The following is an 11,987-nucleotide window of genomic DNA, read 5'->3' as shown; positions in this document are numbered from 1 at the left end:
ATTTACAAAGGCTTTGTTATTTTAAACCATTGTTAATAGTTTATTCTATAGTGAAATTTTCTGACTCAGTGTAGCTTTTTTTACCATATATTACTATCTTTTATTTTATTTTTTTGAATTGATATAAAGCTCCAATTGTTGTTTATCTCTTATACGTAAGATGATCTGGCTGATCCAACTTGCAAATACTCAATCTTGCTAGTTGCTACATTAACATGAAAGGTTAACAAATTTAACTCATCTTTTAGTATGTTTCTCATTAAGGTTTATTAATTTTATTATAAGAGAAGTATCATAAAGTCATGATTATAATAATATATTTGTACACCATTGCCCCCGTTAGGTGAGTTGGTATTTCCCCAAGCCTTAAAGGCTTGAGGGGTTCATGGACTTCGATTCAAGTAATTTTGAGATAACGAGAAGTGTGATTATATTGTCGATTGTCAAATATATACCATTTAAGAACATTTAAGAACATTATTAAAAAAAATAAACCATATATTCACTACCTTGACACCATGAAAATCATTTTAAACAAAGTAACTAATCTATTACATTTTAGTTTATTCATACTCATAGTATAAAGGCTTCCCTCCCCCACCCCCCCCCCCCCTGCGGTTGAAGTGAAGAAGAAAAAGTGCAATGTGTAGTATTTAACACTCAAGCATGTGATCTAGGGTCTTGATATATCTTTAAGTTCAAACATTAAAAACGATGATTCAATGTCGATTTAGCTCAAATACTACTTAAATCTAATTGTTTGAAACAATAAATTTTTTTTATAGGAGAAACTACAATATTTTCAAGTGAACATAAGGTTTAAGATCGTGATGTGACTCGATCCATGTAAAGCATGCTTTTCTTTATTTTATTTTTTAATAAGACACGTGAGGCATATATGAGATTGATCATGAGTTCAAACCTTAAAAACAATACATGATATCGATTTGGCTCAAATACTAAAAACAATGATGTTGATTAGATTCAAATACTATTAAATCTTATTGTTTTAAACCACAAGATATTAAGTGAATATAAGGTTTAAAATCATGTTATGACTTAATCCACATAAGCCATGCCTGATATTGGATGAATAATGAGTTCAAACCTTAAAAATAATAATATGACATTGATTATGCTCAAATATTACTACTTCGTGTGCGTTTAGATATATACCATTTCTTAAACTGAAAACTAAAAACTAAAAATAATAAAAAATTAATTTCTGCAATACTGTTCACTCTTTTACTATTGTAGCTTCGCCTACTTGCATTGTTCATATCCCGTGAACAATGCAAGAGGCGCTTCAAAGAAAAAAAAAAGAAAAAAAAAAGAAAGAAAAGAAGGCAGATACAAACGTGAGTCAAATACAAATGGAGCCTTCATGTTGTTAAAAACTACATGATTAGTAGAAGGAGTTAAGATTTAACTTCATGATAATGACTTATTACTCAGATCCACGTAATATAAGAGGTACCCAACAATCTAAACCCTTTTAGGTACATTGATTAATTTCAAATGGTATGGGGTCCAACCAGAATGAGTGTCTCTATAGAACCCACCCACTTCTGGAAGATATTTCTTTTTTTTTTGTGTGGAAGATATTTCTAAATACCAAACGCCAAAATAAATATATAAAATACAGCACTTGACTGACCAAAAAAAACGACCAAAGATTTTAAAAAAACACACACATCGCAGTACCAACTTGTACTATGAAACCAATCTCTCGTGGAAAAATATGTATGTCACAGAAAAATTATAACGCAATTTGCTGTAAAATAAAAATAAAAATTTGTGGACGAATAAAATTGGCTGAAGTGAACGTCACGTGGGAATCGCCAAAAGAAGTTTCTCTCGTCTCTCCCTCTCTCTCTCTCTCTCTGCTTCCTTAATAGTACTATTATATTCATAATCACATTTAACAATACCTTTCTCATTGATCAGCCACAAGAAAATTAAAGCTGAGGAAAAAGTTTTGGTTTTCAGGGAAAGAAATTTAAACAAAAGCTTTAAATGCGAGTTGGTTGATTTGTTTTTTTGTTTTTCTTGTTTATTTCTTCCTCTATTATTCTCTTTTCTCTTAAGGACTAAGCATACCCATCTCTATCTTTTTTTTTGTGTGTATATATAAATATTATATATATATCGGTCCATTCTTTAAGATCAACCAGACCCCAGCTATAGAAAGCTTTTATTTTTGTATAATTTCCGACCAAGACAATGGATTTTATTGCATACCCATCTCTTTTTTCTTCATCTTCTTCGTCTTCGTTTGGGAACTTCATTGAAAGGGCTAGAGAAGCTTGCCATTTTGCTGTGTCTGCCATTATTGGGAACATCTTCTCTGCGATCTTCACCTTCTTCTTTGCATTAGGTTGGTCTTTTTTTTTTCCCCTCGTATTCTCTTTATTGTTTCATGTTTTACTATGAATTGGCATTTGATTTTGTTTCCTGAGGTGGGTCTTGCTAAAAGATTGGATTTTTGGGCTTATTTTTGTATTGATCTGTTAATCTCTATCACCATGACGAATTTGCTTGTTCTTATTTATATAGTTTGTTGTTTTTCACATTTGGGTTTTGATTCCACTATTGAATTGAATTGCAAAAGCTAAAATTTAGAATTCATTGAAGACAGAAATGAGTTTTTTTGGAATAAAAACAATATATAGGTATTGGGTACATGGTATGTTTTTGTTGGATTCTGATTAGTATAGTTGAAGAGAACAAGTTTAGCGTGTGTAGACAAAGAGGTGTTGGATTTGCTGTCCTTTATCTATATTCACAATACATCCATAACTAGGAGTTTCCTTCAGAATTCAATTAAGGGCTGAATTAAACACCTCCATTTTTTGTGATTAATTACCTATTTGTCCCAGAAGGGTTTGAACACAAGACCAATTTCTCTGATACCATGATGAATCACTAATTGTCTCAAAAGCTTAAGCTATTAAGAAAGGGTGAATCTAATCTTTTAAACATTATTCTAGCACTGAAAACTACTTGTTTTCCTAAACTGATACTAATGGAAAATGGGCATTTGTCTTGGCAGTGGGTACCTTGTTAGGAGCTATGACTGGAGCTTTGATAGGCCAAGAGACTGAAAGCGGGTTTGTTAGAGGGGCTGCTGTTGGAGCTATATCTGGAGCTGTTTTCTCCATTGAAGTTTTTGAATCTTCTCTTGTTCTTTGGCAATCAGATGAATCCGGTATTGGGTGTGTCCTCTACTTGGTGAGCAATTTAACTTCCATCCTTTTGGTTGATGTGATATGGTGTTAGTTTGATGAAGAAAGAATTGACAATTTTTTTATTCCTATTTGGTTTCCAAGCTCCAATTATGTTGCAAAATCTATCCCCAATAACCCAATTCATGTTAAAATGGTACAGATTGATGTCATAGCTAGCCTTCTAAGTGGGAGACTTGTTCGCGAAAGGATTGGTCCGGCCATGTTAAGTGCAGTGCAAAGTCAGGTAATAATAATACAATGCAAATATTAGTCTCTTACAGAGATGTGCAGAAAATTAAGCATGGATTTTTGTTGTTTGCTTACAAATTCATTGTGCTTAATCAGATGGGTGCTGTTGACGTAAGCTTTGATGAGATCCCAAACATTTTTGACACTGGTGGGGCCAAAGGATTGCCTGGAGATTCAGTTGAAAAAATCCCAAAGATCATAATTACAGGCAATAACAATGTAGATGCTTCTGGGGACAGAGTCTCTTGCTCAGTGTGCCTTCAGGTTCGGCCATAATTTTCGTCTATTCTAGCTAACCTTTGCTTTATCATACCCAACTTATGAAATATGTTTATCTAATTGGCATTGTGCATTTCTGCATATTCAGGACTTTCAACTCGGAGAGACGGTCAGGAGCTTGCCTCATTGCCATCATATATTTCACCAACCTTGCATAGATAAGTGGCTTCTTAGGCATGGTTCTTGCCCACTATGCAGAAGGGATCTGTGACTTTACTATTGTAAATTATAAACTGAAGAAAATTTCTTTTATTGTTTATAAAGTTCTTAACTTTTTAGGGCTTTTGCATTTGTTCACATATATATATGGTTACGTTATCGCTCTTGTAGTTTGAGCCTACCACGATGTGAGTTGGATCGTTGTACTAAATTAGTGATCATGTATAAAAATTTTGAGCTACAGACAGTTTTTGTTTCTTCTTTTGATTCACAGCCCCTTCCTTACTCACTCTTTCCTGTTGTTGAAGGTCTTTGACGATTAAACCGAGGTCTATTACTTATGGATGGTGGATGGATCTTTAGTTTTTTTATTTTTTTATTTTTTATTTTATTTTATTGTATTGAGAATCCGTATATGAAGGGGCTAGTAAAATCTAAATCTAGCCAAGATATCATTCACTAGTAAAGTCTAAAACTAACCAAGATATCATTCACTTGCCAAACTGTGTTGTGATGTGAATATATAGTGCCAGTTTCTATGATAGCAGTCACCAAAATCTTATTATGTCAGGAAGAATTTGATGTGATTTTAAAGTTTTGTTCTTGTCATACATATTGTGGTACATCTTCAAAATGCTTGAGCTAACTTTGTTGGTTATATTTATCATGTTCTCAACAATACTGCTCTGTAGAGGCGGCTATTTGTCCTTCATTTATGAGACTGTTGTGATATATATGATGATGATAGGCCTATATTAGGAGTACACAATTGAGATGGCTCTGATTAGGCATGTTTGGAGATTGATTACACGCAACAGTGTCCCAAGTCAACAGGATTTAAGCATCTATATTGTACATTTGTTCCACTATCACCTCCCTCTCTTCATTTCCCTCTTCATCTTTCTTTGTGAATACCAAGTTGACCTTTAAATATTCCTGCTTGGGTGGTCAATGTTGTGGTAGCTCACCCAAGTGGATCATCTTAACCTTTTAATATTCGATCACCTAAAACATACTTACTCTTGGCACTTAATTATGGTTCAGTCAAATTTCAGAGTCCCTCCTAATTATGGTTCATCTTAACCTTTTGATCCTAATTCATTTAATGGATGAATCATGCATATCAGATAATGCCTACCTAAGAGAAGTTTGTTGGATCCTTAGGTAGTTCAGCTGTTCTTGCTCACATTATTACATTAGTGAATTCTTAGTGCATTCCACTGGTGACCCTCAATTGATATGTAGAACGATATATTATGTAACTTTTTGTTAATATTACACAATTTAATAAATTTTAATTGGACTAATATTTTAAAATTTCCACCAATGATTTATATTTTTCGGTTTAATGCACGAGCCAATTTTGTATTATTAAGTTGTTATTTACTATTCAATTTAAAAACTCATGCTTTGTTTATAATTTCAATTTTTTTTTTCAATTTTTTTTTTTCAATTTAACATTGTATAGATGAGATAATCACTGGTATTTGATTGTATTGAAATTTTGCATGCATAAAAGGTATAAGGAGAGAATGTAATTCTATGGTGAATTTGTCAAAATAAAAAAATTATTAAATTGTGTAATATTGTCAAAATTTACCCCAAATGTAACTTAAATCTCAGCTCATAAATTTCATGTTAATTTGATATTATTTATTTTCCAAATCATAAACTCATGTTTTGCATATAATTTTAAAATTAAAAATACTTGAAATTTAAACTTTTTATGATAAAATAGTAATTGATTTCTAATCATCTTGATATTTTGTAAGCATGAAAAGTAAAACAAAGCAATGTAATTCTAGATTGATTTGCTGAAATATTCCTTAAAAAAAAAAAAGAATGATGTAACATCATTAAGAATTAGATAAGTGTAACTTGAATTTTTTTAATTTTTCTTATAAAGCAAGTCATTGAATGGAAGAAGGTAAAGTATCTTTATTACATGTTAGACTTGTTGGTAAATTAGAGTCCACATAGAGGCAAGAAAGTCTCATTTATACCTGTTTAATTCTCATTTAGTTCATTCTACTTGTAAAGGCTTCATTCTTGTTTGATATTAGGGATGGTGAAAATTTCCCGCCCCGTTCAATCCATCCTACCTCATTCCGCCCCACATAGATTTTTTCTGCCTTGAGTGATATGTATATATAATTTAGTTTATTTTTATGCAGTGCTTTTTTATAAATTAATTTTTATACATATTTTATTATCATCTCATAAACACTTATTTATTTTCTCATGGCACTCTCATTGCCACCCCTCCCTTTTCTCTCTCATTCTTCTCTCATTGGTGATAGGGCTACCTAATTACTAATTAGGGATGAAAAATGCCTCCACCCCATACCTCTCCATAACTTGTCCTGCTCTAGTCTTGAAAAGGGGATGGAACAAGATTAAAGCACCCATGATCCAACCCTGTCCACTCACACAACCATCCCAGTCGAAACTAAAACTATTGGAAGTAGAGATTTAAATGTAGAACTTCAGTACTAGAGCTTCTACAATATAATGTTTGCTTGGCATTGTTCTAGAAAGTAGAGCTTTAGTTATAACTTTTTAGTATAGAGCTTTTGTGATATAAAGTTTTAATTGAAGAGCTAATTAGTATTTTGAGCAGTGTTATTGATACTGTATCGTACCGGCCAGTGCACCGGTACAGGTACACTCCTATTTCGTACCGGAAAAAATTCCGGCCGTACTGGACCGAAACACAAAATGATTTTTTTTTTTGGTAATTGTGGCAGTTTTTGTCTCTAAAATAATCAATAATGAAAGTATTTTGTAGATAATTTCATTATTTCACCTAACCTTTGATCTCTCCAATTCTGTTACTTAATTTGGATTTGGTGTTTGAATTAAGAGTTCCATTTTCTTCTTTTTTAACTATTTTACATGCATTAATTTTAATCTTCAGTTGATCTTTAGGTTGCTGTATCAATCAGTATACAATAGTTGAAATGGAAGGTATTTATGAGAGTAAAAGTTAGAGAGTCTGTGTGTGTATGTGTGTGTAAATAGAGATTTTGTGTTTGTGTGTATATTAAAAATATAAAATAGCGGTAAACCCGAAACGGTACATCGGTATTGTCCGATATCCAAAATATATCGTACCGGTGGCCAAACCGATACAGCCTCCGGTACGGTATTGACTTCCTTGATTTTGAGTGTTTAGCAAATTATAGTGAAAAGTATTTAAAGTTTTGGATCCATAAATCATGAAAGTTTTTTTGCTCTCTTAAAAACTCCAAATTTCAGCTTTATCCTTATAACTTTTTTTTAGTGGGTTGCTAGACACCCTCATTTTTGCTCAAAGGAGCTTTTCAAAAAACTTAAACAAGTATTTTAAGGATCTGCATTACATAGCGCTAGACAAACCTTAGAGCATCTCCAATAGATTGGTGTGGTGGGCCTTTTTTGCAATTGTAGGCTGGGCTGCCTCTTGCCACACTATGGCCCAATGATTCTGGGTGGGAGAGTCAGGACCGGCTTGATTGCAACACATTTCAAACCGGCTTGTGCGCAAACTAAAGCCCATTTGCTAGAACTTTGGTGACATGCCTATGGCAGAGGAAACTGTTACACAATAGTTATGACAAGCAGGTATAATATAACAGTAATAAAAGGAAATATGCTTACTATCAGCCAGAAAAAGCAGGGAATACTAAATAAAATAAACGATAGAGCGGTACAACAATATAAATGCAACATAAATAAGATGACAATAATAAATGGGAAATAACATCAGTGCTTAATCAATAAAATGAAAGAAGGAATGGTTAGTCTGCCATGCTTGGTTGTTTTGTGGAGTTAAGTCTAAGAAGAGAACTACTTCTTCAATGTGGGTAACCTCACGGGGAGATCTTGCTACGGAAATTACCCACTTTGAGATAATGGGCCTAAATGGCTTATGCTCAAATTCCTTAATCCTTACTAGAGGGTAGGCTTTTAGAGGGAGAGAAGGGATCAGCCTATCGGTGCATGCCTGTTATCAAATTCTTGCCTACTCTCTGTTTCTCTTCCTAACTCCTTTTTCTTTCTGAGTTTTCTGCTATATTTTTCTCTCTTTTTTGTTGTTCTCTTGTGGGGTTGTTATCTTTTCTCCTCCGTTGTTTTTTGTTCCTCCCCCCTTTTGTTGTTGTTCACTGTGCACGGCGGAGTACCCTTTTATATTGTCTACCGTGATGGGTTTTTACTATTTTACCCCTCAATCGCTTTTGTCTGGGTGTGGGTGTTGTTCCAGACCACCCACTTGTCTGTCAGCTGCCCAGCCAGCACCACTTACCTGTGCTAGCCATGCCACATCCTATTACCATACAAAGAGTCTTATTTTGTTTGCTTGCTCACAGTAGCATTTCCATCCGGATAAGGGTGGGCATTCTTTCTCACCATCCCTCATGGCATGCACCTAGTGATTCCAACTCATCTTTCCCTCTTTTGGGTGGTATGTCATCCTAACAAGACATTTCTCCCAAAAAAGTTTGAGCGGGAATCCCAGAATAGGCTTTCTCCTTCTCCCCACCGCCAGACCATGTGCGTGCTCCACTTCCATGTGTGTCCATGGCTTATCTGCTGTTCATGTGTTTGCCATGACTTGAAGGCCCGTCTGTACATTCTGTTGTTTGTTCTTGACCTCTTGTGGCGTGAATGGTTTCTTGGGCCTTTGTTCTTTGTGTCTTACTTCCTTCCTAGGCTGGGCCTTGCTTGATTATGGGCTATTCCTTCTCTAATCCATTCTTTGCCCCTTTTGCAGATCCACTAGCACTTTTGCCATGCCATTCTGTCATTCTTGTTGTGCTACTGTTTGACCCATGCTTGTTAGGCCTCTGTTTGGCCTGCTGCATGCCTTCCTTTTGCTTAATTCCAATGGCCTAGTATTATCATTGGGCTGGTATTCATTCTATTTCGGGCTTCCTCGGCCAATTCCATTGCTTTTGGGCTTCCTTGGCCCATTTCCTTTCCTTAGGCATCCTCAGCCCATTCCAATTCTTTGCCCCTTTTGCAGATCCGCTAGCACTTTTGCCATGCCATTCTGTCATTCTTGTTGTGCTATTGTTTGACCCATGCTTGCTAGGCCTCTATTCGGTCTGCTGCATGCCTTTCTTTTGCTTAATTCCAATGGCCCAGTATTATCATTGGGCTGGTATTCATTCTATTTCGGGCTTCCTCGGCCCATTCCATTGCTTTTGGGTTTCCTTGGCCCATCTCATCTTTTTGGGCATCCTCGACCCATTTCCTTTCCTTAGGCATCCTCAGCCCATTCCAATTCTTTACTCCCATGGGCCTTTGCTAAGTCTTTTGTGCTTCCTCGGCCTAAATTTTCATATCCTTTACTTTTGGGGTTTATGGGTTTTCCATCAACCTCTTACTCACTTAATTCATTACTTCGGGCCTCTTTGGCCCATTTTTGCTTATTTTCTATTTCTCATAATGCCCATGGGTTTACTACTTCTTTCTCTGGGCTCCTTTAGACCTGCTTGCTTTCTTTGATGCCAATTTGTTATTTTCTAGGCCTATAATCCATTATTCCTGTCATTCGGTCTTAATGGTTTGCTTCTCAATTTACTAACTATTTTCCTCCCATATTGTTGGGCAATGCTTCTTGCTGTTGGGCTTCTTTGGTAAAGTAGGCATCAACAATTAGCTAAATCTATATTTTGGAGAGTATGCCTAAAAAACTAGCTCCAACCGATTCTCTATATGCAAAACTTTTCCCATTTTTTTTTTTAAAGTTGCTATAGTCGTTCTCTTAATCTAGAGAAAACTATAGCAACTCCAAATGAATTTTTCTACTTAAAAAATTCATACATCTTGTGGTGGGCCTTTTGTGATTTTGGGCTGGACTGCCTCCTGCTGTATTAGACCCAATTGTTCTGGATAAAGAGTCGAAACCGACCCAACTGCAACTCACTTTGATCCGGCTTGTGCACAAACTATACCCCCCCATTTGCTGAAACTTTAGTCACATGCCCATGGTAGGCGAAGTTGCCACAGAAAAAGTTATGGCAGATGGGTGCAACGAAACAATGATAAGCGAGATACGTTACTGTTAGGCAAACTAAGTAAACAATCTTTCATTAAAGTAAGAGAAAAGAACACGTTATAAGTGTAATAATAAAGACAGGAGGAGAAACGATAAGAATAATTGGTAAAGTCAAAGAAGAAGATGATTAGTTTGCCACATTCAGTTTTGTCATGAGACTAAGGCCAAGGAGGGAATTATTTCCTCAATTTTGTATTCCTATGGGCACTTTGCTAACTCTTTTGGGCTTCCTTAACCCAATTACTTTATCATTCATTCTTGGGGCTCATGGGCTTTCCATTAACCCATTTCTTTCTTACTTCATTACTTTGGGTCTGCTGTGGCCCATTCATGCTTTTCTTCATTACATAATGCCCATAAGTTTACTACTTCCTCCTTTGGGCTCCTCTGGACCCATTTGCTTTTCTCAAGACCCATTTAATTATTTTATGGGCCTATGATCCATTATTCCTGTCATTAATGGTTCCTTCCTATCAATCCACTAACTCTCTTCTTGCCCATATTGTTGAGCTTTTGAAAATGAGCATGAACACATCTCAATAAAAAATAAAAAAAATCTTTCTCTCTCCTCTCACAGCTACAAACACAACAATCTTTCTCTCAAACATTTTTAAACTCAAGCATAATCAGATTATCAGAATAGAAACTCAAAAACACAATTTTAAAATTAATCAAATCATAACAATAAAAGCAAGAAAAGAAAAAGAAAAAGACAATAGACAAAAGACGGAAGCCATCTGACCCATCTGGACTGCGTTGGGGACGAAAATGAGCGACGACATAGTGACCTATCTCTCTTGTTCTTTCTCTCTATACCTCTTTTCTTTCTTTTCTTATCGTAGAGAGAGCTAGTGCATTTTTTGGAATCAAGTAAAAAAAAAAGACAAAAAGAAAAAGAAAAAGAGAGAGCTGGAGAAAGAAAGAGACAAGGAGTGTTGGTTCACTAGAATGTTCTTGAATGAGGGAGAAAAAGAAAATAAAAGGAGGGGGAGATAGATATAATAAATAAATAAGGTAGCCCAGGGTATTTTCCATTTTAAAACATAGCTTTCTAATTTGTATATATAAATAAAGGGAGGGTTAAAAATATTAATTTAGAATGCCCTTAGAGTATTTGTTAATAATCCATTTTGGAAAAGTTTTAATATTACTTTTATGAAAAATATAAAAAGCTGTTAAAAAAATTAATTGCTTTTTTTTTTTTTCTCAAAAAAAGTTTAAAAAAAAAAAATTCCTAAACCAATACCCTATCCGTTAACAAAGAAATTATATAAATATTACAAAAGAAGAAGAAGAGCTAAGCCATGGTCCAAACATTTTTCTACTTTCTTAAGAATACAGAGCATTTTGTGTTCTAAATTTCTGTTGATGCCCATTTTTTTATTTATACCCAAAAGCTCATACGGAGGAAAACCCAATGAAAAACCAAGACCCAAAGGCCCACCAAGAAGACCAAAAGAGAAAGAGAGGTCCAAAGAAAGAAATGCAAGGGAAAACGATCTGCAGCAAAATACAAATCTGCAGCAGAATACAATACAGTTTTCTGGCAGAATGGCTTCGACAAATAAAGACAAATTGGGCCCAAGACCCTTTTGATCCAGTCAACATTATTTGGCCCATAAAGGCCCAAATCATTTTGTATAAAAAGATAGGCAATGAAAAGAAACAAGGAATAGCAGAAAGTGTCAGCAGCAGGAATTATGTGAAGGAAAGAAAAGCCAAACCAAAGGAAATGACAAATGCAGCAGGAAACGCATGAAGAAATAAGACAAAAACACGCAGCAGAACGAAACAGAACTAATCTGCTACGGTAGAAACGATGTGGGAACGAAATAAGACAAAAACCGAAGATAATGGAGCAAGCACAGTATTAGGATTTGTGCCCTTAAATCCTATTGTACGATACTATGTATGATATTATGCATGACATTGTGTATGACTTAATATTGTGATTAATAAAGTTGAATTATTATTATCTAAAATAATGTTAATATGAATATTGGGACATTATAATATAGTCCATGAGATGC

At 34.8% G+C, this 11,987-nt stretch overlaps 1 protein-coding gene across 1 annotated transcript; it reads left to right on the top strand.

Annotated features, from left to right (window-relative positions):
• The first annotated feature begins 1,833 nt into the window (after positions 1-1,833).
• On the top strand, positions 1,834-4,179 carry LOC142623652 (NEP1-interacting protein 2-like). Its single transcript, XM_075797092.1, has 5 exons — positions 1,834-2,377; positions 3,053-3,231; positions 3,388-3,471; positions 3,573-3,740; positions 3,844-4,179. The coding sequence occupies exons 1-5, from the start codon at positions 2,224-2,226 to the stop codon at positions 3,964-3,966; spliced, it is 708 nt and encodes a 235-aa protein (XP_075653207.1). The 5' UTR covers positions 1,834-2,223; the 3' UTR covers positions 3,967-4,179.
• Positions 4,180-11,987: the final 7,808 nt, after the last annotated feature.

This window comes from Castanea sativa, chromosome 2, assembly GCF_040712315.1.
Source record: "Castanea sativa cultivar Marrone di Chiusa Pesio chromosome 2, ASM4071231v1".
Classification (NCBI taxonomy): Eukaryota; Viridiplantae; Streptophyta; class Magnoliopsida; order Fagales; family Fagaceae; genus Castanea; species Castanea sativa.
The sequence above is the reverse complement of the archived record's forward strand: the minus strand, read 5'-3'. Positions and strand labels throughout refer to the sequence as shown.

Bases quoted from the DNA above. Each gene is read 5' to 3' on its own strand.
- LOC142623652 (XM_075797092.1), top strand. From the start codon at position 2,224: ATGGATTTTATTGCATACCCATCTCTTTTTTCTTCATCTTCTTCGTCT. The intron at 3,472-3,572 runs GTAATAATAATA...GTGCTTAATCAG, and splicing joins TAAGTGCAGTGCAAAGTCAG to ATGGGTGCTGTTGACGTAAG. The intron at 3,741-3,843 runs GTTCGGCCATAA...CTGCATATTCAG, and splicing joins CTTGCTCAGTGTGCCTTCAG to GACTTTCAACTCGGAGAGAC.